The sequence below is a fragment of the Embiotoca jacksoni genome, unplaced genomic scaffold (assembly GCF_022577435.1).
Source record: "Embiotoca jacksoni isolate LCO1_2020_lvr unplaced genomic scaffold, fEmbJac1.0.p SCAF_16, whole genome shotgun sequence".
Taxonomy (NCBI): Eukaryota; Metazoa; Chordata; class Actinopteri; family Embiotocidae; genus Embiotoca; species Embiotoca jacksoni.
In genome coordinates this window covers 9,686,283-9,713,600 of record NW_027185296.1, presented here as the reverse complement: position 1 = coordinate 9,713,600, position 27,318 = coordinate 9,686,283, and the positions used below count along the sequence as shown (strand labels likewise).

General features: G+C 39.3%; 2 protein-coding genes across 6 annotated transcripts in view; one reads left to right on the top strand and one right to left on the bottom strand.

The window, feature by feature from the left end:
• Positions 1-9,406, bottom strand: part of gabrb3 (gamma-aminobutyric acid type A receptor subunit beta3) — a 29,543-nt gene extending 20,137 nt beyond the window's left edge. For both annotated transcript variants that reach the window (XM_069150825.1, XM_069150826.1), the window contains exons 1-3: positions 9,320-9,406; positions 9,151-9,242; positions 8,955-9,022 (exon numbers count right to left, since the gene is read on the bottom strand). In XM_069150825.1, coding sequence (XP_069006926.1) covers positions 8,955-9,022; positions 9,151-9,242; positions 9,320-9,399 — 240 coding nt within the window. In that variant the 5' untranslated portion in view covers positions 9,400-9,406. The remainder of the gene's footprint in view (positions 1-8,954; positions 9,023-9,150; positions 9,243-9,319) is intronic.
• The window catches only part of gabra5 (gamma-aminobutyric acid type A receptor subunit alpha5), a 28,129-nt gene continuing 10,217 nt past the window's right edge, over positions 9,407-27,318 (top strand). Inside the window, exons 1-7 of one of the 4 annotated variants that reach the window (XM_069150828.1) lie at positions 13,390-13,525; positions 13,648-13,791; positions 14,812-14,896; positions 15,105-15,229; positions 16,756-16,823; positions 17,291-17,511; positions 20,883-20,965. In XM_069150828.1, coding sequence (XP_069006929.1) covers positions 14,814-14,896; positions 15,105-15,229; positions 16,756-16,823; positions 17,291-17,511; positions 20,883-20,965 — 580 coding nt within the window. In that variant the 5' untranslated portion in view covers positions 13,390-13,525; positions 13,648-13,791; positions 14,812-14,813. Of the gene's footprint in view, positions 9,496-13,389; positions 13,792-13,874; positions 13,989-14,811; positions 14,897-15,104; positions 15,230-16,755; positions 16,824-17,290; positions 17,512-20,882; positions 20,966-27,318 lie in introns of those variants that run through there. The other 3 variants (XM_069150830.1, XM_069150827.1, XM_069150829.1) reach the window with 3 other exon arrangements.

The following is a 27,318-nucleotide window of genomic DNA, read 5'->3' as shown; positions in this document are numbered from 1 at the left end:
AGTGAAGTTGCTGAATAGCTACTTTTGTGGACTTGAGATATAATCATATAAATACAACACATTAAGTACTTTGAAGTATTTATAGTGAATAAACACAAAAAAGTGCTTTGTAGAGCTGAGGGTCTAGATGATAGTTCTCTGTGAGCTCATCACTGAGTGTCACCTTTCACATTACACATGGCAATTGGATCCATTGGTAATATAAAAATATTTCTAAGTGAAGTTTTAAAGGTGAAATATACAAGTTCAAATCATTCAAAAATTAACTGAAATTATTCAGACGACTAACCGCAGCTTTCTACCAAACTGAAGCAACTTTTATAGAGCAAACAAACCAGAAGTACCGAGCATGTTTGAACAATCAAAACAGATCTTTAGTGCAGCTAAAAACAATACAAACTCTATTGAAAAACATTTCAAATGGAGTTGATGAATAGTTTTGCTGTGGCTGTTTTCTTGCTACAATGGTCATTTAGGATTAGCAAGTTGTAATGTAAACTATATGCTTTAACCTATCATAATTTTTCAATAAGCTACTGGGTCCGTAAAAACTGTTTCATCAGTTATATATATAAAAAAAAAGAAGCAAACTTCTTACTAATATCAGGGCAAGAATAGGCAAAATTAGACCAAAGTGAGCCAGACTGAGGGCGGACTGCCTGGAAACCGTCATTGCAGTCAGTTTAACCTGGAGTCACGTGGTTCCACCTAATAAAAGCACTTGAAGTTCCATTTTAGTTTTAAGCACCTTGTTAGAGTGACGAGCAGAATGATTCTGCCGCACATAGGGATTATATTGCTGTAGGGTCACCTACTGTGTACCACTAAATGCAGCATTGTTCAGCACAGTGTGAAACTCAGCATGTTGTATATAGAGGACGAGACTAGTATTTCTAGCTGAGTTCTCTTTACCTAGCTGGAGCCTGAGGCTTTTGGTGCATTGCGTGGCTGACTTATTAACTGAGCCCTTCAATATACAGTAAATCTGGGAGAACATCTATTGTAGGAGTTTTTTAACGGTAACACTTCCTTCAGGCAGAAGGTGGATAATGTTAAAGTGTCAAAATGGATGGGAGTTTTGGCACATGATGGATTTGTCTTCTCGCTGACTCATACTGAGGCTACAGAATAAATGTGTTACAACACCGCTGGGAGGATCTGCTTTGCAGCTCTAGGTGCTTTATGTGCATGGACAGGTGCTTCTCTGTAAAGTGTAGCAACTCTGGTGGGTAACATCTGAAGGAGTGATTTCTCTAAAGATGTACAAACACTGCTTTCTTTGTTCCTAGAGTGCACTTGGGTAACATGACCATCTAGGGACAAAAGAATATTAAAAATAACAACAGAATAGAAATGGGCACAAAGCAATCTTAATTTCTAAGCTAAAAATAAATGAATGAAGCGAGTAAAGTCAGAAATATATTAATAATCTCATCTCCTAGACAACAAGCTCTGCAGCTCACCCACACAGGCTATAATGGGCCGATACCTTGTGTGTAGCTCTGGCTGTTTGAAAGCACGCCGCCAACACCTTTATGCCCTCCATTTCTCTGAGGGAGAGACAGCAAGTTCTCCTTTTGTCTGTAAGTTATCAAAGTCCTTCATATTCATTTACCACTGAACACAGATGAATTCAGAATTTTACATATTTAAAATGAATAATAAACAACCATCTAGGTGATGGCAAAACAGTGGATTAATTTGCCATTAGGTTTGGAATTAACTACTCTATAATTAATATGACTTTTCTGTTTGCTGTTGCCTTTCGCTGAACCAGATTTGAGGATGTCTTAAACTGCACTGTAATTTGTATCCTATTTTTTAGCTTGCTTGATGTTTTAATGACTGTTTTTAATATTTCAATCACTGTTCTTAATTGTTTTTAAATGTCCTTTTCTTTTGCCTTATGTTTTGATGCTTTTAATGGTTTTATGTGAAGCACTCTGAATTGCCTTGTTATTGAAATGTGCTATACAAATAAACTTGCCTTGCCTTGCCTTAATCTAAACTTCCTGACCCGTGAATTAACCAGGCGGATATACAGGCTGATATAAGCTTACTGCAGATATATCCACATGTTGAACAATGAGTAATAATCAAATTGTAATAAATAAATAAAGGTTTAAAATGCTTCTAAAAATTACTGATGGCCAACATACTGTCACCATAATTTTAGTGTCAACAATCCAGGATCAGTTGGGCTTTTTTTTTGACAACTATTAGTTTTTTTTGTCTTGTTTTTTTTGACCAGGTATACAGATTAGAAAAATTATACCACTATCACATGGGTCTGCTAAATATAAAGCTTTAGCCAGAAGCAGTTTATCTTATTTTAGCTTAGTTTAACTAAACGTAGCACACACTAAAGTCTGGAAAAGGGGGAACATGTTTTATCTTGTTTTATCTGTTGATCTTCCAATCTAAATTGGAAAGCTTACATGCGTATTTCTTAAAATGTCAATATATTTTGCCCACATAGATATGAAATATTGATCGTGGCATTTCGATATTTAAAAGTAGTCCATTATGTGTACACTTCAAAATAAAAGCTGCAGTAACAAACCTCATCCTCAACATGCTGGTTTGCTCTAAAATTACTTTTGGTAAAGTTAAACAATGACCAGTGAGGATAAACTTCTACAAAGTAAAGGCTGCAGAGCAACTAAAACAGAGTAGGGATGAGTCAGGATTTCTGAAAAGTCTAAATGAAAAGCAATCAAATAGGCTATATGACACCAACTGCTACTGTCAACCTCAACAAAAGCAGAAAAAAAGCAGGTTACTACCAAGCACCTGAGGATATCTGCCGCTGCGAGATTAGATGCTACTATACAAACAAAAGAAACATGCAAAGACTGTTACAGCCGTCCAAAAGTTCTCTGTGGAACTCCTTTGGAAAATAAATAAGTGTTCAAATAATAGTTGAATACCTCCCAGTGAAACTGTATTTAGCCTAAACTGTCGGTCCCTAGAACAGAGTTGTGTATGCAGTCCAGCATTCCAGCAATTTCTAAAAGTCAAGAGAAATGACTTGAGCTTGAACCAAGACTTCTCACAAACAGACCGCATAAGACACTGCAGCATGAGAACACAATCGCTGGTCATCCTTTCGAGGCCCCTGAGCATTGGTTATACTTGTTGGTCTATCTTTAAATTGTCACAATCTATTTTTTTTAATTCTTGTAGAGATTTTTGCTCGTCTTGTAAAGTAGTTCCTAATGATTACCCATACTGTATATGAAGATGGACAACATGAGAGCTCCCAGGAGGTGAAGCCAAAATATAATGGAAAAGGATGCTGCTAACAGAGTCTTCAGTAGTGACGATGTGCGATGTGGTACTGAGGTCCCTTCTCCTGTCTGGCCCTCAATATTAAGCTAAGAGCACAACAAATTCACGAGGTAACAGTTGCTGATATGTAGCTGGTTACTGATGATTTTCCTCAAGAAAATAATAAAAGTACAGCAAGCGCCTACAACAGTCCAAGACTGAGGCAGCTGAACTACGTCATCTTTCATTAAATACCGTCTATATCATCACCTCTTCCATGATTAATCGTTGGTACATTAGTCCTCTAATGCAAAAAAAAAAAAAGGCCTGAGATAATGTTGCATTTCAAAATAAAAGCAGGTCCACTGTATTGGCTATGATCCAGAATCAATGGTCACACTGATTATCACAGCAGGACGTGAAGAGTGCAACTAGATTGCAGATAATTCAGAGAGACATGATTTTTCTGCTCCTCTCAATGACAAAGGAAGAAAGAGAGCCCCGCCACTAACAGCCGCTTGTTGAAGCACATGAAAAAGACAGACATGCACTGCAATGCAGATCTAATCTGTTTTCCCTGTCTTCTTCTCTTACAGCACAACTCAGTCTCTGATCCAAGTAACAGATTAAAAGTTACTGCAAAGAGAGCAGATGCACATACAAACACACCTTTATAGCAACCAATTAGCAACTCCATCAATTCAAAGGACCACAAGCCCAATACAGCTGACATCTAAAGCTTCTTTGGGCTCCAGTAAGGCTCAATAGGGGTTTCCACAGGACAGATGTCTCTCAAGCTAAGATGTACAATAGATGACTGACAGTTCTCATCCTCACTCAGACATCAACATGAAGCCTTCCATGATCTGACTGGACACTGGGCATGCCACTCACCTGGCTGCCATTAGCGTTTTGCTTCTCATTTCAAGCTGGAATGACACAGCAGCTGTGATCAAAATGTCAAATTTCCACGACCAATCATTTACGACAGGTTTTTGAATGCATTTCAGTCAGAAAAGAGGCAAGAGAGACATTCAGCTGCAGCATTTGCTTAAAGCCTTCAATAATTTGAAATGGTTTTGAGTCGTTTCATTATCTTAACAGTTTCCCCAACGTTACTGATTGGTAGGAAATTATTGTCTAGACTGATTCAGAGAAGATATTGTCCAAACTTGAATCACTTGTAAAACAAAGTCTGGCTTGGTGTGGCTATATTTAACACTTAGAGAACATCTCAAAGGGCTTTAGAAACAATGTTGGAGCTGTTTAGAGCCATGACAAAGGAGGCAAAAGAGACACAGGAAGACCAGAAGTAATGTTTGAAAAGTGCCAGGTATTGAGGTCATCATCTCCAGAGATTTAAAAATAATTTCTGCTCATCTTTACTTACCAAACTTAGTTCTTCATACAATTACTTTAAAACTGCTGGTAGTTTGTCAAAAGGATAACAAGCCTATTTCCAGTGTTAAACATCAAATCTTTGCGTTTTATAAGCTCTAATAAGCCTTTCTTTTAATGTGCCACCCAAAGTCTCTCATAAACTATAAATATGATCTTCTTCTTCAGGGACCAGGACTATATAAAAATGAAGAAAGATATATTTTAGTAATTGCATTCAATATTTATGATAGATTATATATATTGGCTGCAGACTTAAGGTTTGCCAAGAAAGGTTGGGGGATGGTTTTAACAGCCTGAGAACCAAAAAGAGTGCACGGAGCAGGATGGAGCTCTAACATGGGTGAGTAAGTATCATCTCTTTATGTATGACCATTGGTACGTGCCCATCTGTGATTTCTCCATGTACCTGAAACTGCAGCAAAAAGCGCACATCAAAGTTTGTGTTGAACTTTTGGGGAACAGAAAGAAGTTGCAGAGAGCCAAATCCAGTGAATAGGGGTGGTGGGGAGCAACGGTTGTGTTGTTGTGGCTGAGAAACTTTCCCTCAAGCTCCTCAGAACATTACAGTGGAACTCAATGTTGACAGTCTGACCCTGGAGGATGAATTCATCATGCAAAACCCTGCGTATATCAAAGGAAACCCACTTGGGTGCACTCCTGACTTGATGCGCCTTTTTCGGTCTTCAACTGAGTTACACACATTGAAAATGTGAAGGTCAGTCAAAACTTGTCTCCAGGCTCACTGCTTCATTGCTGTAGATTTTCTAAAGCTTTTCAAGGGTCTCTTTTGTCAATTTTCCCAGTTTGTCAGAAAATTTAACGTGTGCATTCTGCTCATGTCTATGGTGAAATCGCTGATGTATCCAGACCAGACCAAAAACCAGTGTAATACAGGTGCTGATGTTTGTTATGAAACTTAGAATACTTACTCATGAAGGTTACAGTTTCCCCCTTCTGCACATCACGGTGCTGCACACCGAACGATAGGAGCAGAGTCTGAACTTTTGGATTCACCATTGTATATTAGGAAAATTAGTGAGCTGACGTTTAAAAGTTTTTCAAAAAGTTATTTCATTACATAATTTTTGAGCATAACAATACAAAATGATGACAGCCTTAAAGATCTTGATGCCTTCCTCTCCATAAATGCCTAACCAGGTCAATCCTTTGATCTTAGAATTTCTTCTGAGCACCGTGTTGTCCTGTCAAGGCAAAATGAACAAAACTGAAATGTTTGCAGTAGCGTTTTTTCAGGAAAAGCAGCTATGAGCAAGGTTTACAAAGTTCCCGAACCCTCTGAAAGGAACAATTCCAGTGAGGGTGTGATAGGATCGTGGTTTGGGTGCATCCCACATGGGCACAAATGGCATTAGCAGTGAGTTCCAAGTTTGACTTCCAGCTGGATGGACCTTTATTGCATTACCATTGCCATTATCATGCTCTATGTTGCACCCTGCACTATTTCAATTAATGCAAAAATGCAGAATTAAAAAAAATTATGATAATAATTATAGATAATTTTCTATATTTACAGCAATTGTCAGGCTGTATATTTGCATCGAACACTTAGGCAGGGTTCCAGGTAAATGTGAGGTATTGCAGAATTTTGTATATACAGTGTTTCACTCTGCAATCTCAGTGCGTAAGGAGGATTTTCCTCGAACACACAGCTTCATCTGCAGCCTTGAGATGCTCTACCGAACAAAATGTGAGAAGAAGCTACAAATGTCAGACCACTCTGCAGGGGAATTAGACAAAGAAAGGGACAAAATCATGTTTTTCAGGACCACAGAAGAACTCCAACTGTGGCTTGGTGGCACTGGCTGCTCACAATCTCACAATTAAAAACAATTTATACCTCCAGCCGTTTAAAAGCTATGATGTGAGGTCACTTTGCTCCCGAAGTCAGAGTGGAGTTCTTGTCACTGATCCCACTCCATCAGGATGGTGCTGATATTTTCAGTTCACTAAAAAAAAAAAAATCCCAAAAGTGACAGCTCCTATAATGCCTCGTGGAGACAGACTCCCATCATTTATATCATGAGCAGATCATTTTGAACACACGCTCAAGTGCCACTGGGAGAGTCTATTTTCTGGATGTGTCTGATTTGGTGTGGCCCAAGGAGGAGACATATATCCTCTGTCCCCACCTGCATGCCTACAAGCATTTACACAGACAGTCAGATGTGATAGCCAGTGAGGATGCTTTTTCAAACAGCATGGCCGACAGCAACTCTCAAGTTAAAAGCGGGCGTGGTCTCTAATGCGGACATTATGTTTAGCCCATTAGGTGCTGAAATTTAGTTAACAGATTATTGATTTTTTTTTTAGAGCTAATGAGCAAGAAAATCATGTGTATGTCTCTATTTATGTGCAACCCAAGGCTTACATTTAAAGTAGTCCAATTTTGTACTTGTGTCCACAATAACTATTGCACATATTATTAGGCTGGTGCATTATTCATGTGCGGCATGAATAACAGTGAACAATCCTCCCGTGCATAAAGCTGATTGCTATATTTCAGGGGTTTTCAAAGCTGAGACAAAATTGAGACAACCCCTTTTTCTAGCCTATATTTGTTTGCATTTTGGCCAACTGACATCATTAAAAACATGCAGAATTACTTATGAGCAGTTCCTGCTTGTAATGTATCCATTGATGTAAAGACAAGTATCAATGGATTGCTTTGATACTCAAAATAATTAAAAACCTAATGATTCTCAAGCAAATTCTGCAGTTAGATAAAGAATCATTTTTCAATACCTTCTAAGCACATTTATCAAATTATGTTTGCAGTGGACTTTGGAGACAGTGATGACCTCAGGAAGTGTAGGTAACACTGGATTTAAAACTGTGTATCATGTCTCTGTGTGAAAACCCATATACAATATTAATAGAAAATTATAACGTTTTATCCACTCTAACAACACACAAAAATGGATACCATTATAGACAACTTTGTCGTCACTGGAAACTAGTGTGCAGCTTCTCTGTGGTTCTTGTTGAACCACTCTATGCTGCTGTGTAGAGATGCATTAAAATGCACCACGGGTATATTTCATCACACATACTTGTCAGGACAGTATGTCAGGGGCTATTTCCTCTTTGGAGCATGTGATTGATCATCAAGCTCTGTCAGCAGTTCAGACCACTGATTGATGGCATAAAGGCATTAAACTGTTCAGAGCACATGGTGTGCCAACCTCAACACACATACACACTCGCACACACTTCTGATGGTCCAGCTAGTTGGGTTTTTATATTTAAATGGAGAAGACATGGCAACAGAACTAAATGACGTTATCTTGTAACATGACCATTAGGTCATCATTGCTAGAGTCACACAGCCAGTGAACCAGGATGCAACCAAACAACTCACTATAATCTGTTACAGAAGATAAACAAACCCTTCTAGACAACACAGAAGAGCCACTATAAACTGCTTCTTCTTTTTGTCTGCTTACATACAAACCGGAACAAATCAGGAGTTTATAAGGCTTGTTGTATTCTGCAGTATAAAGTGCTCTAGATTTGGTAATATCACTTGCTAATAAGTCTTACTTTATAATGGGCTTGCAACTAGGTGTTTTAATAATCCACCATTTACTGATGCTTTATTGATCAGCCTGTTCACAAGGTTTTGAGTTGTAAAAAAAGAAATTTGCCAATTCAATAAGACTTTTTAACAACACACCATTTATAACTGATTAGGCTACAAGAAGCAGCTAATGACTTTCTTAATGGTTAATTACTTGTCTACCAAAGCTTTATGCAACAGATATAACTAATTTTAAGAACAAGTTTAGGGTTGCCAAGTTATAGCTTGCTCTAAAGGACCTTGCAGGAAGGGTCTGCAGAGCACTGGAGTCAATAAGGTATAATGTTAACTTTACGGTTACATACAGGATGGATGATTGTAAAAATGTCTTGGTACCAGATATAAGTGCTGACATGAAAGCTTGTGAGGAAGTCAGAAATCCATTAGTTGTTCATGAGTAACAAACAGTTACAAATGCATTTTTACCAAATAGGATAACGCCAGGCAAAGGGACTTTTCACAACCTGGCAACCTCCTTATCAATAATGACTTATAACTGATCAATAAAGCATCGGTAAATGATTTACAAAGGCTGCCTTATAAGAAAGTGATACCCGAAAATTCCCAGAACCTAACCCCTCTGTATAAGATATAAATACATTTTCCATCATTAAAAAACAGTCAACAAAAGAACATCAAAACTAGAAATGACTCAAATCAGATGCAGGATTTGTACGCTACTTACCATATTGACTTCTGACACCATGTCTATACTTGCCACGTCTATACTCATGCCAACAGCAACCGGTGCACCTTGAAATAAAAACAAAATAAAGTCAAATACGGGCCACTAATTCTGTCAAATAAAACACGAAACAGTAAATAAACATTCGGGGAGCCATTAGGGTGAAACACACTGAAACAAATGACCTGCGTCGTACCTCCAAAGTCTGGTCGAAGACGAATATCATATCCTTTCAACAGTTTATCCACAGTCTCTTTGACGAAAGACATGTTCCCCGGCTCGTTGACGCTGAAAGGAAGAAGACAACAAGGGTGGTAAGTCTTCTCGAAAGCGGATCCCCAGACTTGCGTCCGGTTCCCACTCACCTCTGGGCACAGCACATCACTGCCACGACCAGCGGGAATGAAACAATGTCAAAGAGCCCCGTTTTCTGGCTTCTCCACATCCCTTGTGTGCTGTCTGGATGTGCGGGTGCTGTCCAGCGTTCAACAAATGACTGTGTGAAGAAGGAGCCACGGTGCTCACACACCCGCTAAATCAGGTGAGACTTCTTCCACATTGTTTCTACCTCCGACTCGGCCTGTGTTGACATGCTTCATGAGGCAGAGGCGCGGTGTCTTGGATGTTAGGTGTGTTCGTCGCCGGCTGTCATACGGCAGCGGAGCCGTAAAGCCTCGCGCGGGCTGCCCCGTGTCCCCATCCTCCGGTGAACGGCTGCTTCGAGCTTCTTCTTCTTCTTCTTCTTTCTTTTTTTTTAGCTCACACTACTAAGTGTTTGTCAAAAACTCATTGTAACAATACAAACCCACAGGTCCGCTGTCCAAGGTAGTCGCATTGGTAAAATACAGTATAGTAAAAAAGAAAAAAAAAGAAAAGAAGCCTAATTCCAAGTTTGAAAAATGTCTCTTTAAGTCAATGTGCGCGAGGATGTCCTCCTAATGTTTACAGGGCACGTGGCAGCCTGCATTTACAGCTGATTTAAGCAGATGTCCTGATATAAAAGCCCAAGACAGAGCACCAGTTCAATTATGTTGAGATGCAGGGGCGTGCTGAGGGATGGGTACAGGGAGGGGGGCTCCTGCCCGCATCTGACACCTTTACAAGAACAGTGTCCATGTTCAGACATTTCTGTTTCGTTTTTGCTCTAAAGCCACACCAGAGGGACAAGTGTGCAGTATCAGCCCAGCGTGTCCCAAACTGGCCCAAATGTACTCCTAAATTGCCGCTAGGGTTTCCTTATGCAAGGTGCCTTGTTTAGCTTGCTAAGGAGAATTTTTCCCATTTAAATTTGCTGACAAATTTCAACACCAATTATACCGCTGAAAACCAATACCCAAACACTTGGGAGTATTTATTTTCCAAATCGGAGACATACAGCTTGTCATAACATTTTGCATGCTAGGGCGGCACTTGCTAACCTACAGTAGAGAGCCTTGACCAATGCACCACTTGGTGTTTACCATGTTGGTTTGCATATCAGAAAGTGTTTACATGCACCTGTTCAATTTTCAATTTGTGAATAAAAGCCCTGCGTAGAAATGCTGAAAGTTCTAAAAGTTCTATATGTATGGATAAAAGTAAAATGCGATAAAGTTCAACTGAAACTGGATTAGCGAACCCTCATCTTTGCAGTAGTTTACTTGAAGATGGTTAAGAGGCCAGTTAGCCTATTTTCTGAATTTATTTGTGAAGATGAAATACCATAATCTTCCTCCAAATGAAAAATTCATTTCAATAAAACGGGTCTTTAGTTTCTGCAGTTATTGGGTCTCTTTTGACCAGAAGCTCCAGGTAGCTGATGTTAGCTGACTCTGGCCTGCGTTAGGTTATGCATACTCTGAGATAACCAAGGCATTTCATTGACTTTATAGACCTGTTTCACAGCTGATATTTTGACTTGATTTGCAGGAAAAGCAGGGGAGGCAGATGTTGTTGATAATGGCTTTATTAATTTATGGAACATGACATGTATGTTATTTTTAATGTAATCAATTAAACTTGTAGTTTTCCAAATAATACCTTGAAAAGGACTGTTATCTACTTGTTACAGCTACATTCAAATGTTACAATATATATTAGCATAATTTTTGAACAATTTGCATAGGCATCCCTTAAAGTGTTGAAGAAATATTACTACATTTTATAAAATATAAGGGTTTTCTCTGTTCTAGAGGGGCCTACGTTGGATGTGCATGGTCAAGTCTGCCTATAAATACATTATTAATGTTTTAGGTTTAGGAAACACAGTGAAAGGGGTTTGAAAGGGGATACATTTTAAGAATTCAGGATTATTTGTGTATAAAGACATGATTTTCCTTCTCAGAGTGCCATCAACTTGACTTGTTTCTGTCGAGATTTCATGAGGATGCTCTTGGAGCTGTTTTTTTTTTCTGTTTGCTACAGTGTTTGCTGTAGAGGCAGAAGTTCAACACTGCTGCAGCAAATAACAGTGTGCTGGAGTTGGACTATTCCCAACAAATTTCTTCTTCTATTTATTCAAGAGATCCATACTGGTTTTCTGCCACGTCTCAGAATTATTACTCTGCAGCTTTCTACATGAGGACGGCAGTGTTTAAGGAGTGATTCTTACCTTGTATCATAGATGGCGTAAAGCTTTTTGTTCCCATCAACAGCATTCCTGCAAACAAAAAAGCAAGGCATTAATTTGTGTCTGTACAGTTCTGACTTCAACGGACTTGTTCCATGTCCCTGTTGGAGATTTGTTTCCGAGCCCAGTTTTATTGCACACTGTCAGAACAGATGCACCAGAAGGTTTTCACCTTGAGCCGAAACTCATAAAGGTCCTGCAGTTTCACAAGCAATTATTTCCACTTGCACTTTTGTTGTGAAATTTGAAACAAATACAGCTGCTAAAGAGACCCTAGTTCTTGTCAGTAAATGCAGAGTGATGAAGGAGAGAGTTGTGTTTGTGCTGCTACAGGACGTGTGTGACATATCATCTCCTCCTGTAATCTGGACCACTCACCACAAAATCAGGACTCTGTTTTTCAGGTTTGTCCCACTTAAGTCAAGACCACAATAGGAAGAAAACGGAGGAAGTGTATATAAAAGTATAGCTTGTCACAAATCGAAATCCAACTGTGGTGAGAAGGGATGCAGCGATCACTGTTTTTTAGTCCATATAACCTCAGTGCATGGAGCATGGCATCATTGCTATATATGTTAACATAAAGCTAAAAGAAACACAATCCTTTTCAGGTTTCCATATGACTTAATTGTGTTGATTTCAATCTGATCTTTATTGTTATCCCTGTCCAGGGCGCGTTTACTTATATAGAAAAATATATCAGTGGGAATTGATGTTATAATGGCTGCAGTTTATGATTATTTTCATTAGCGACTGATCATTCAACATTGCAAAACATTAGAAAAATACTCATCACAACTTGTGAAAAAAGTGAAGTAGCTTAATTTTATGCACCACCAAACCACATAGTTACATTTAGGAAAATATCATTGTTTGAGTTTAATGTGGGTTAGACACCAAAACTACTTAATTAGGGTTACTAGAAGATCATTGTTTGGGTTAAAAAAAAACAACAACGTAATTTTACGTAAGAAATATTAGTCACGCTACTTAACGTACATTTTACAAGTTAAACACGTTGCATAAGTAACTTACATTACTTAAATGAAAACCGCGTTGACTTCTGCTCTCTCCCAGACACAAACACTGGTCTCCCAGGGGACACCGCTGTGTTTGTACTGTCCGACCACCCTTACCGCCTCCCTATGCTGCTTTATCACGTTTTCTACTTCACTTTGTGTCACATGACCTCCTTGTTGGACCTTGGTCATGCGTGTACTTTTCACGCCTAGGCAAGGCAAAATGTGACCCTGACACGGTATCCTCTAGTGGAGTGACAGGTGTATTACACACTTACATACACACGTTATCCTGGGAAAAATGTAATGTCAGTGAACAGATGTCAATAAGTTCATGCAGCCTGTAAATATCCCTGGTTGCTGGTTTTCATATCGTTCCTACTTTAGATGGTTTGATCACAAAACATTCACATCCTGCGGAACCTTTTAGGAAATTTCATCGATATAATGCAGTTACATTTGTAATGGGGATCGGTCACTGCACCGCTATAGGCCGAGCAGGTTCACCTTACTTGACTTTTTTCAATGTCATTGCATACCATTCATAACACTAGAAGATTTTTGGATTGAGCAGAAACCAATTTAAACATTCTTGCGGTGATTGTTGACTTCAGTTTTGTGTTATAATTTACTGATAAAGAATTATTGAATTATGGGAGCTTTTAAGAGGCTTAATGCTGTTAAGATCCCTCTCATGGCCCTCAGTGTTACTACTGATTCTTCATCCCTTATCCCCCCCGCCCACCTTCTCTACAGCATCTCTCTCCTCCACTCTCTGTGGCCACACATCCTCCTCCTGCTTTTTCCCTCCACGCTCGCCTGCTCGAGTCCACATTCTGCTGTTGTACTTTGCCTTTGGATACAGTATTGGATTTTGTGCTAAGCTCGCTTGTGTGCTGCTTGTGTGCTGCTCGCGGCTCCTCGGAGACCAAAACCAAAGGATGGTCAGTCAGCAGAAGTGTTGGGAAGCCTTTCTTTTTTCGCTGCCAACCTTTTAATCGCTCTGGGGAGGAAACAAAGCTCGCTGACAGTCCACATCTTCTTTACCTCTTCTTCTTCTGCCCAGCTCTCTCTCTCTCTCTCTTTCCAATATGCAATCGTTGCGCGCAGATCGAGGTGGCGTTTGTAGGAATTGATGCCAAATAGTGAACAGCGCGATCTGCGTGTGATATATCTACGGAGAAGTTTTGACTGCGCATCGTCTTGTGTGGTAAGCTTTGGCAACTGCGGCTCGGCGCCTGTACAGCAGAGCGTTGTTAGAGGCCAGTACAGTATGAGATGTAGTGGGGACGGGTGGGCATTGGAGGCTACAGTAGAGTATAGCCGAGGTCTGCTGCTGCTGCTGCCGCTGATAGGAAGGACCTGCAGCGGGTAGACTCGGTGATGAGAGCCGGAGCAGGAGAGGAGGTATTCTCACAGCGCATCCTCTTCGCGGGGGTTTTAGTTGGCTTGTGGGGGATCTGTGCACGACTGAGTCGTGAATGATGGGGATGCGGTGCAGGGTGCGCACAGCCACAGCACCACAGAGGGGGCTTTAAAAGAGTCCAGCTGCGGTGCTGAAAGCAGTGTGGGATTACAGATGTGCTGGTGGGGAACCTTGGACGGAGGGTTGTAGACATATACTGTATGTACATGTGGAGGCGTTTCACATGTTCATCATCAGAGCAGATCTCAGCCTCTGTCCTGTACAGAACTTCATTAGTGAAATTGAGGAGAGGCTCAGTTGCAGTGAGATGAATGGGCTGTGGGAGGGGGTCCAACAAAGAAGAGACACAATGGGTCCCCTGAGAAAAAGGAAGGAAGCACTTTGTATTATCATCTTTTTTTTTTTTTTACATCTGCAGGTTTTATTGTTGCCTTGTAGGAAGGCAGATGACAACTGTATATGGGCACATGGAGATGGATGATAACATGATACTGTCAGCACATTCCTGTGCGTTTGCTTTCTTGAATTAGTCCTGATAAAGATTTATTGAGCACACTCCCACATGCATGCTGAGTTTCTGCAGGGCTACATTGCGGCTGAAGATGCCAAATCCTGAAGCCTCTGATTTATTTGTTATTGTTCAGTATCCACAGTAAAGCTGGTTGGACACGGGCACCTGTACATTTAAATAATTGTGAAACCTAATTTCTTTTCATGTTTCTGCTTTAATCTGAGCTAAAAGTGCTGATGAAAAGAAAAAGACAGATACTGTAGTTTTAAATAAGTGAGTGTGTGTGCTTTCAGGAATGGGCGATGGAATGTGCAACGGCTTTGCAATGAGACGTCTGTGGTTCTGTGTCCTGCTTGTGAGCATCACCTGCCGTCTGAGGTAAGGAACTGACTCCTGTAAGTGTAAAGGCACACTTTGAACAATTAACCGTTTAATACATTTAAACTGTTTCTGTAATATTTGCTTAATTGATTTCAGTCAGATTGTTTTTTAGAGCCAGTTAGTGTTCTTTTAAGTTTGCTTTACGTTGTCTTTTTCTGATCCATTTGACTCTAAAGTCTGTGTTTAAAAATCCTCTTTCATGCAGCCTCTCCCAGGATGTGACTGGAACTCCAAAAGAGGCCGAATTAAATGACAACATTACCATTTTCACACGCATTCTGGACGGACTGCTGGACGGTTATGACAACAGACTCCGCCCCGGACTGGGAGGTAAGCCCGCTAAATAAAAAACCTCCACACCTCTGACATCTTACTAATTAATACAGTCCCACCTATACGAGGTGAGAACTGATTACGCCGTTATGGAAATGTCTTGGAGGGTTTCTCGTCTAATGCACAACTAATACAGAGAGCTGTGATGACAGAAAAAGCCCTTTAGTCCTCAGAGAACAACATCTGCCCGCTGCTCATCCCAGACCAGGCAAATGTTTGGGTAATCAGGAGACAAAGACACATGATCACCTGTTCAGGCCTCCTCTAAGTATGATTTACTGGCTCTGTGAACACACTGACGCTCGCGGCATGCTGCTGTGACCTTGAGGAAGCCGGTGGTTACAGTAGGTTCTTTGTTCTTTGTCCTTTTGTTTTACACCATTAAATGATTATATTCCAAACTCTATGTAAAGAATTATACTCCACTGAGCTGCTCTAACAACATACATCTGATGATCAAGTTGAGTTTAAGACCCTTAAAGTCCCTGTAAGCACTTCACATATCAATTGTTATGAAACAGAATCTCTCTTTTTTTTTTTTATTCTGGACACTCAAAACCTTTATTTTAAGAACATTTTCTTTAACTGTTGTTTTTCGTGCGACCACTAGGAGTCACTAAAGTCTGCTTAAAGTTTTAATTTGAGGATTGAGACTATGCTGATGTTTTGGTTTTTGAAGTGCAAGCTCACCTCAGTCTGGACATTTGTAGCTCATACTGACTTTTTTATAAAAGTTTTACTAGAAGAGATAGTTTATTTTAAAGTGAAGGATGTTTTTTTTCTCCGGCAGGCTGTAATCTTTACATTCATGTGTGTGTCTTCCTCTGGGTGTTTTTCACTCTTTCAGCGAGAGCTTGTTTTCTTCCTGACACAGATTCAAGTGTTTGTCATACAACAGTTCCTGAACAACATTAAAGTGTTCAAATCTGATCATGCACTGTGTTCAAAATAGCAGGGCTTCATCTGAACTTAGTTTTTGAAGGATGGATTGTCAAACAACTTATAGTTTGTCATTTTCTTTCAACAACTTAACTTTAGCAAATCACACCCATATCTAGAGAAAGTGTAATTATATATCTATCTAGATAGAATAAATTCCAGGTTTGGGAATTTGATTTACATTTGATTTGTATTATCCGCATTCCATTTTTGATAAAAAATTACAAAATAAAGCTTTTTTTTTTTTTTTTTTTTTTTACAATGAACATGTGAAATGACAAAGGCATCTGTAAATGACAAGGTAATAGAAAAAAAAATGTAAACCACACTTGGGTATTTCATGAAGATTTTCAGAACAATCTAATATCCTTCAGAGCACAGAAAGTCCAGCACAAAATATATGAACTGTAATATACAGAAAGGTTTGATGTTACAGTTTGTTAAAGGGTATTTGTAAAAAAAACTAATTTAAAAAAATCCATCAGGTCTTTATATTTAGAACAGATGTTCTTGATAATAATTTATGCACCTAACCAAAAATAACATTGCTGTAAAGGCTCATCATGTTCTATCTGTTCTCACAGAGAAGGTGACGGAGATCAAAACCAACATCTTTGTCACAAGCTTTGGACCAGTCTCTGACACGGAGATGGTGAGAAAATCCTTTGATTAACTTATTGATTCAAAATCTTTTTTTTTTTTTTTTTTTTTTTTTTTTTTTACACATAATGTAACCCACTGTATCAATTGACTTTTAAAGGCTCCAAAAATTGCATTGCAATACACAAAATACATTTAAATTTTCTTTTATGGGTCATTACATAAGATCAAAAATCGGACTTTTGCATTAATCACAGTACAAACGTGTAAAAAAAAAAATTGTATAATATGGCTGTATGATTAAAATTTACATTACATAATTACAGCTAAATGTATTCCACCTCACCAGCACCCTGATCTTAAAAAAAGCACTTTGTGTTTGGATTAACTTCTTTTTAGGCAACATAATGTGTTATCCTACCTCCTTTATCCTCTAAACAAACAGCTGAACTCTTTTATCATGCGTCACATCATCTCTCTCATATTTATGGGACTGAACAACGTGCCGTTTCTCTGCAGGAATACACCATCGACGTATTCTTTCGTCAGAGCTGGAAAGACGAGCGTCTTTGCTTTAAAGGCCCGATGGAGATGCTTCCCTTGAACAATCTCCTTGCCAGCAACATCTGGACCCCCGACACCTTCTTCCTCAACGGGAAGAAGTCCATCGCACACAACATGACTACACCCAACAAGCTGCTGCGGCTCAAAGACGACGGGACTCTCCTCTACACCATGAGGTATCGAGAAAAACATTTATTTTCCAATCGGTCTTATATTTAATACACCGACTCATAAGAGCTGAGTAGTGCCGTTTGGAGATATTGTGTAACCCAGTTTGAACTGGAGAGATGACTAAAGCCTCCATCAGCCTGCAATACTTCATTGGTAATGGTTTTGAAGACCCCTGCTGCACTAATACAGCCCACACACTCATACTACATGTCTCAGTGGTGCAATGATGCGTCATCATGTTGTCCTCACGACGTATACTGGAGGTCAGGGGAACTTGAAATGTTTGCTTTGACCCGTTGCTTTGTCGTCCTCACTCTGTGATCCTCTACTATTAACTGTCACCAGAGAACCAGCAAAGCAGCATTGCCTGATCTGTTTATTAATGCTTTTAACACTCAGTCCCAGTCCATCAAAGGATGGATAAGCATATGAGCTGCAACAGACAGGTGCTGAGTACATCCTGTTTGCAGTTTCTGTTGTCTTAAGAGTTGAAAGCTTAATTTTTCTCTCATTATTCGTGCCCAGAATGGCTTATGGATGCATAATAGATTAGAGTCTGAGATATATCCCAGATAGAACCATCTCATTTACTTCCACTTTCATTTCAGTGCTGTGTCATCATCTTATCAGGACAATAAATCCTCCAAATCAAATATTAACAAAGGAAGTTTGAGGAAATGGACATGGCTGCATGTCAAAAATTATTATTGATCCACTCACTTTTGAAATTGCCACAAATCTGCAGTACATTTGCCAACGCTGGGAGCCATTAGAAACGGCTCCTTCACGACGGCCCGTTAATGCGTTTGTGTTCTGGGAACGGGGTTATTAGAGAAACATTTCATGCATGCATTACTCTCCTCTCCTGCGTCAGTCGAGTGCTGTGGTGTGCGGCGCCCTGGCTACTCTTCCACGAGAATGTCTCTCAGAGGAAACATAGCGTTTCCATCCGGGCAGTGCAGAACAATATATTTCAGAATAGATCACAATAATTTACTGTTGATCTGGAAACCTGTGTGAAATAACACGAATGGCAGCAGTTGTCCTTTTTTGTACGAGCTGGTAATGTACCTTCTAGACTGCACTGTCGTTATTGGTCATTATGATTTATTAAGGGCCAGCACTGAATATATTTGACTAATTAAAGCCAGTCAGAGCTGCCCATTTACTCCAAAGTCCCACTGTGGATATTAGTCATGGTCAGAAAAATGTCAGAGTGATGAAAAGCAAGACTAACGCCCTGATGGCCTGGATATCACAGTCTAGTCTTACACAGTTATAATAATACGCCTCTTGTGAGTAATTCATCTCAATTAAAGACAACATTAAACAACAGCTACTGAAACTACTGACACTGAATCAGCAGGAACTATGACACAATCATTTCAGTGGTGTTGTTGCTATTTTAAGAAACAGTCCAGGGCTGCAGCTAATACTTATTTTTAGTGATTTTATTGATCAATCAGTTCACTGTTTTGTCTATAGAATGTCATGATGTCGTGAGATATGGTTGTTATAATTTCACACAGCCAAAGGTGCCATATTCATATTATGTGACTGACAGATAGTGATCCTCACTTTTGAAAACTGGAATCAATCAATGTTTGATATTTTACTTCAAAATATAAATCAATGCCAAGTGCCAAGTACTTGTCACAGAGAGAGACACAAAAACAGTGCAAACTAAATCCCTCAGTTAAGCTTTAGGTAGTCGTCCACTAGGGGGAGATGTACTGTCGGACATAACTCAGACCTCCAGAACAGCACAGCAAGCAGTGATGGATTATTATACAGCATAATATTGCACCTTCAGTAGAATACAGAGAATTCCATTAGTATTTATCTTCTCTTTCTCACATATCGATGCTCGTGTGTGTTTATGTGCAGAATTATTTCACTAAAACAGCTGAGACAGCAGATGTCCTCCAATATAATGAAATCCCTTGTTTTTTATTGTGTCGGTGTTATACAGTATGAGGTGTTTGTGGTGGACGACGTACTCAGACTCTTTACTTAAATACAAGTAGCAAGAACAAAGTATCTCATTACAAGTTAAAGTCCTGCAAAGTATCATTGGTGAAAGAAAAATAGCCCTTATTTAATTTTATATTACTATTTAATATGATATTATATTCTAGTTATAGATACTTTTACATGTAAGCAGGACTTTAAAGTCTTATTCTAAAAAGTCAAGCAGTTGCAAATAAAGGTTTGTTTCAAGTCTTTATTGAAGCTATATGTTGTTTACACAGATTAGATCAAATCCCAGGATTCAATGCTTTTACTGCACATATTTTATTAAACAGACCTATTATGGATGTCTTGTGCAACACTTCATACAAAGTTTCACAACATTTTGTCTGACATGTTTGGTATGTTTGGAAAGTTTTGTGGGTTTGGTTTCACAGTTTAAGTTTCATGCATGAGCGGGTTGTTGCATATTAAGGACTTATTAATCTACTGCGATCCATCATATTTTACATGTTGATCATATGATTTGTATGTTTAATTAGATATGTGATAGACGAACAAAAAGGACTAAAAAGTCAAATGTTTCCCTTTGAATTAAAGTGGAGTAAAAACAGAGTAGAAGAAAAATTTAAATACTGAAGTGCATCCTAGTTTCAAAATGAAAGACCAGGCTGGCATTTACTTTTCCTGTTTTTAAATCCCATCTTAAAACACATCATTATTTTTTAGTTTTGGAATGAGAAGGTTTTTGTTGTTTTGTATTATTAGTTTTTGCTTTTATTAGTTGCAGAGCACTTGTTTGTTTTTAAATGTGTTTTACAAAAATGTTGACTTGACAGGACTTGGCCAGTTTAACCTTTGTATTATACTGTGATATCATAGCGTGACTGTTTGAATTATAGTCAGCTCTGACTGTTCCCAATGTGTCCAGCAGAGGGCAGCATTACCTAAGGCTGTGAGGTACACTAACCGTCTGGGTGTCTGGGTGGAGTTCTCACATTAAATCCACTACAGGAGCTCATATGTTGTCCTCTTTCTGTTTAAGCTTCATCTTTTTTATTTTTATTTATCTGTGCTTAATTGATATTCCCGATTCTCAAGCTGACTTTCACACACATGGTTGCATCATTGTTCTCAGACAGGCGTCCCCACGAGTCCCTCTTGTGGTCCACTTGCTTACTGCTCTGTGCTTTTTACTCTTGTTAATTATCTCGCACACACTAATAAAAGACAAACTATAAATTTTGACTGTTACTTACTGTTTACAAAATGAAACACAACCACAATGAAATAACCACTGATGATAAGGCAATATGTTTATGACTGAATATAATCATGACGAGGATGTTTTATTTTACATTGTCAGCTCATTTTCTGACTTTGGATGTTTGACTTCTTCTTTCAGGCTGACTATCTCAGCAGAATGTCCCATGCAGCTGGAGGATTTCCCAATGGACGCCCACGCTTGTCCCCTAAAATTTGGAAGCTGTGAGTAAACACACCGCTCAGCAAATGCATCCACTGCGTAACAACATTTAATAATGCAGGAAAAGGTAAAGTGTGAATGATGCATGTCAGCAGTCGAGACACCAGCGTCACTGCAAGTGTTATCAAACCTTTCCCAAAAGACATGTGAGAGAAGCAGCATGTAGTTTGAGTTTCAGTGCCTTTATCTGTGCAGAGGACAAAGGGGTGGATGTACCTCGGTGTGTTTGACAGCCCGTGTCCCTCAGGTGCAGAGCTACTGTTGTGGTGGTGCAGGAGATAGCTATGTAGACATTGACACACTACTCCTGATTAAGCCATTAATCAACATGTCAGGGCTGCTCTCCTGCATCCTTCAGCGCCTCAACGACATTTAATGGGAAATATTTGAAACAGATACACACACACAATGGAAACGAGTAGAGGCACACACACACACACACACACACACACACACACACACACACACACACACACACACACACCAAACCTACATTTACCACCAAGGTAACCTTTAAAAATACCCTGAACATAAACAGCTGAACAGTTTGTGCCCAGCCTTCCTCATGGCTCCTAAGCCGGTCAGGTTGGCTCACACAGATGCACTGGCACAAAAATGGGGATCTCTTGTCACGTAAGCTTAAAATTAGCATTTGAGGTCTTCCCTGCCGCTGACGTATGGAGGGTTATCTCGGGCCGCAATACTCTTTTGGCTCAGGATGCCGAGCTGCACTTGCCGCCCGCTGACACTTAGCCACTCCCACGCCTACTTTGCTCACCTCAACCCCCAGCTGAGACCGTGGACAGCGATAATCAGAGCAGGTGTCTCAGACTACATTGGTTCCCGTTTTTGATGCCAAGCTACGTGTTGTCCATTAACTCATCAGGGAGCCCAGAAAGTAAAAACCGCCTTGAATTAATTACGTGAAGTGTAAATACAGAAACGTATTCCTGGTACCCTGAACTTTCATTGGAACTGGAGTGATAGATGACTTTAATTTACTTTAATTGAATTCTACTTTATTTAACCCTATAAGGGCAAACGTATGAAGCCATTCACCGCTAACAAGTAAAAGAGGCCAAAATGGATATGTTTTTATGTTAATTTTCAGGTTGGACATTAAAAAAAGCTCAGTAAAAGAAAGAAAATGTAAAAATATATATTGCAAAAAAGTATTTCAAACCAATACACATAAAAAAATAAATTAATATGTTATTATAAATACCCAAAAGTATCTGAAGAATGCAGAAATAACAAGGCTGTACAAACGCATCAATATGGTTGAATGGGTATATGTTGTCATGTAATTCTAGAGGCATGCACTTTATTTATATTTAAACAGCGTTAACGAACTGTGCGGTTACAGTGGAGGTGAAAAAGTTGCATACGTGGCTAACTTCAGAATAAGAGGCACCAAATAATGACTTTTTAAATGTGATAGGAAAAATGTAGAACATGTGAGGTTCTCCGTTGGAAAAGTTCCTGTGCTTGTATATCCTGTTTTCTCCGACTCCATTAACCCCAGCTAATCCTTTGACCTGATGGACAGCAGCTCTCGCCCATGAGCTCAACACTCCCACAGCAACAGCAGACCTCTTCTTTGTGTTAATCACCTCTCATGGACTGAACTTTAGTATCACCAGTCTCTGCCTACTGTACCTACATAGTTGTAGCTCAGGCACAATTGGAATTAAGTGCGTGATTGATAGAAAGTGTTTGAATTAGGTTTACACATGGCTATATACTCCAAAGTTGTGTCTATTGCATTTTCAGTTATCTGTTTCCTCCTCTTTTTTTTTTACTATGCTAATCTTATCACTTCCCCCATTTAAATCTCATAACCTTTCCACATTTTATTACGGATTGCAATATCCACCGTCACATTTATCTTATTTTATTCTCCAGAGTCAGACAAAAGAGAAAAAGTACTGAATACTACTGTCTGTGTGAAGCTACAACCAGGAGACATCAGCTAAGCCCAGCAACAAACTAGAGTCAGGGGGAAACAAGAAAGCTTCCCACCAGCAACTCCAAAGCTCACCAACACGTCCTACATTTCTTTAATCCGCACAAAAATAGTTCAAAAAGGATATGTTGTGGTTTTATGTTGTACATTTTTTTTGTTTCGATAACTATGTCCCTCTGCTTCTAACCTTCATGCTAACGCAAGCAAACAGTCTCAGGTTAGTGTAAAGTTCAGCAGACAGACACAGAGAGGTTTCTTACCTCTTAGTGAACACACATTCTGATATTTAGGTGGATTTACAGAAATGATTCATTAATTACAATGCATTAACCTTCAAATATGGTTTGTTACATTGAAAAACATACAGGTACTAATTTAAAAACCTCGTGCAAACATCTCGATACAATATTCCTCCCGTGTAGCCAAGTATCTATACCGGCGACTCTGTGTCTGTCCTGGCCTTATTATATTTAGATGATATCATGGTACAATGCTAATTTTGATATTGTGTTCTCACAGGTTTCTTCATAGCTGAAATAATGGCTTTCATCTCACAAATGAATAGAGGAAGCCCACCTCACGCACCTGTAAATGACGTGAAATGCAAATAGAAAACAAAATGAGACATAATTGTCTCATTTCCAGACAGATTGCATAACGGGTGCAAAAAAAAAATTGGAAACTTTTGGAAGGAGCACGCATTTTAGCACCCGTTATTTGAGATCTTAGTCAATCAGGCCTTAAGTGTGTGTAAATGGGTGAACAGTAGGGAAACGCTTGGTAAGTTCAGACCATTTAGCAAACGTTTTTGTCTGGTATCGCAAACAACTTTTAATGTAATGGAAAAGGCTTATAGAGTGATAACGACACTCGGAACCATTGCATTTGCTTGTACTTGCTTATACTTTTATCTACGTTTTGTCCATGGAGCTACTGTATTAATAGAAAAGTTGAATAGTGCGGGAAGTAGAGTTAGATGAGAAAATCAATACTACACTCATGCCACAATATAATGCAGTCAGCATGAAGACAGGAAACAGCAGGGCTGGCTCTCCTGATGGCAACAAAATCCACCTACCAGCACCTCTAAAGTTCAATAATTAAAATGTTACATGATTTAATTAAGTGTTTAAAAAAAAAAAGCACATTTATTGCATTACAGGGGAATTTTATGCTTGACTATTTATTAGCTAGAAGCAATGACTTCCTGGATTTTTGTCATCACTGAGGTTGCCTCTCAACCAGCTGCAACCTATAAAATATATGCTGGGTATCTTCTTCAACTTGATTATAAATCTGAGGTTATTTTGGTTTACAAGATTATACTTGAATCTGCAGTGTTACAGATGATGATTACATTCAATATAGAAGAAATTCATTGTCATTGTGCACAATGAAATCAATATCAACTGGTTGATTTTATAGTTTTATCGCTATGATTTAGATTTAGATTTGATTTTATAGTTAAAACTTTATACATGTTTACAAATAATACATAAGACAGGAATAAGATAAGAAATATAAAATATCAGTAATATAAAAGTAAACAATCTTAGCCGTATAAATCCAAATAAAGAGAATGCATTTTGTACTAACTCTATTATACATTCTGTAATTTATTGCTTTGCCCTGTACTTTCTGTTGTACATTTCTATCTATCTATCTATCTATCTATCTATCTATCTATCTATCTATCTATCTATCTATCTATCTATCTATCTATAGGCAATAAATACAAATATAAAATACAACTGATATCAGAGTGTAAAATGCATCAGCAGTAAAGGTGTGGTCTGACAGATGTGAAGTGATGGTGTATTGGGGTGTTGAATGATGTATGTGTGTGTGTGGTGCAGCAATACTGCACGTAATCAGTGGCTTGAATCGACATGTGAGTAAATATTGCACATACTTCAGTGATAGCAGCACATCACGTCTGCCAGACGGATGTGATGTCTGAGTTCAGTAGAGCCACAGCTTTTGGGAAGAAGCTGCCTTTCAATCTGTTTGTGCATGTGCAGATTGACCTGGAGCACCTGTCGGAGGGGAGGAGCTTAAAACAGATGGTGTCCACGGTGTGTCATGTCTTTTGTAAAGTTATTAGCTCTCGTCACACAGGTGTGATGGCAGTTCTGTTTTCACAAAATGCTGAAGTTTAGTTTTTTTTGATAGCTTTGGTGCAGCTGCTGTCATATAGTTTGTTGGGATGCTGTCTGTAAAAGTTGACGAGCAGCTTTTCAGGGGTATTCTCAAGAAAATAAAGGCATTGTTGTGCCCTAACCACCACTGCTGAGGTGTTATATGCCCAGGAGAGGTCCTCTGTGATGCTGACTCTAAGAAACTTTAAGATAGAGACTCTCTTCACAGCCTATGCGTTGATGGAGACGGGACTGTTTGGTCTTCTTGGCAGTCCCAAAATAGTTTTTTTTATTGTTTAAAACCAGGTTTTTGCTGTGCATCAATTTCGAAATGTCCTCCCTCCACTATCATTGTAGTCTGAAACAAGCCTAATGACTGTTGAATTATCTGCAAACCTATCAATATGGTTTGAGTTGTGAAGGGATTGGCAGTAAAGCTTGAGGAGGGCATAAAGCAGGGGGCTCAGCACAGAGCCCTGGAGGACGCCAGCGTTTAGGATGAAGGTGGAGAAAGTGTGTTTGCACAGTCTGCGGGCAATTAATGAGGGAGTCCAGTGTCCAGGTGCATGTTGAGGGAGTTAGTCCTTGGTTGTGTAGTCTGTGGACCAGTTCCCTCAGTATGATGGTGTTAAACACTGAGTTGTAGTCCACAAAGAGCATGCTGATGCAGGTGTTGTATCTCTCCAGGTGGAGTAACCAACTGTTGCTGGTATAGATCAGGTTGGACAGTATCTTTGATGAGGGTGAGTACCAGTCATTCAAAATATTTTGAGATGATACGGGTGAGAGCAACTGATGGAAAGTCACTGGCACAGAAATAAAAAGAGGAGCACAAAGCTGCTCCTTCATTTCGGTCACTATATCAAACTGACTGCCAGAAGTTTGGCTGCTGTTTTTGATGCTGAATTAAATTTAAAGAAAAACTTTAATCTCTAATATATACTGCTATGATGAATAAAGTACTTGACCGTTTAAGTGACAAGCATAAAACTCTCTTTTCCATCTTGTCCAGAACGCAGTAGCAACACATTCAACCGAACGATGTGACCCTCAGTCTTTGATTACACTGGATTAAAGTTAATTTTGTATGTTACTTTTAAAGCAGTGAATGGCTTAGTCATTGCATAATGCGTCGTTTATCGTTCAGTGTTGCAAGTGTTGCCTTGACCTCCAGACGAAGCTCTCTGGACAGTTTAAGTGTGGACCGAATCACGAGGAGTGCGAGGAAATGAATTGTCAGTGATGTTTTCCAGGCTCCGCTCATACAGACAGTAAATGCGTGACATGGTCTGTTTCTACAAAGACTTGTTTGAGACAATGTGGGGAGTCTTTCAGACCATAATCCACCGACTGGCTGACTGAGGTCAATCTAAATCAATCTAAATTCTGACACCACAGTTGCTGGATTAGTGCAATTCTGTCAGATTGGATGCTGCACTGTGCTACGATTGAGACACACACACACACACACACACACACACACACACACACACACACACACACACACACACAGATTTAGTGCATCTACTGTACAGTATGTGTGGAGTTTGAACTACAGTACTTTTGCATTTTGCAGAGGTTTCTTGTTTCCAGAATGAACCAATGAATGAAAGGCTGAGTTTTTAAAAACATCCGCTTGAAGCAGCGGCAGCAAACAGAATCTCTGCTGTGCTTCAACACTGAGTCCGACCGCGTCAATCTGTCACTCTGTGCCAACATTCACACATAACATCATACTATTAGTAACATCTGTGTATTGTGATACACTCAAACTGATTACATCAGATCCAAACACGAGCTCTTAACAATGATACCAAGTTAATCTCTGTGTAATGAAGCAAAGTGGGTGAAATGTCAAATGTTGTATCGCAGCCACGCCATGTAAATGTCTTCAAAGCCGAGGAGTAGAGACTCCTGGAGAAATCTGGCTTTTACTGAACAATATTTAAAAACAACATTACACTGAAGATGTGTACGACTCAAGTTTTTGTAACAGTTCTCTCATGATACCGCTCTCCTTATTTTACTTCACAAACACGCAGCTAATATGATCCTACTAACAAGTATTTCCTGTGTTGCCAAATCCTGGTGCACACTGTAGCTTATTCCCTCATGCCATAAAACCCCAAAGAAGTCCTTCACTGTGATCATAGTAGTTTATTTAGGCTGCTGTTTAGGCTTGTGGATGCTCAGGAAGTCGATTTAAGGGACTATCTAGGGAATAAAGTAGCTTGTTAGTGTATTTTTCTGC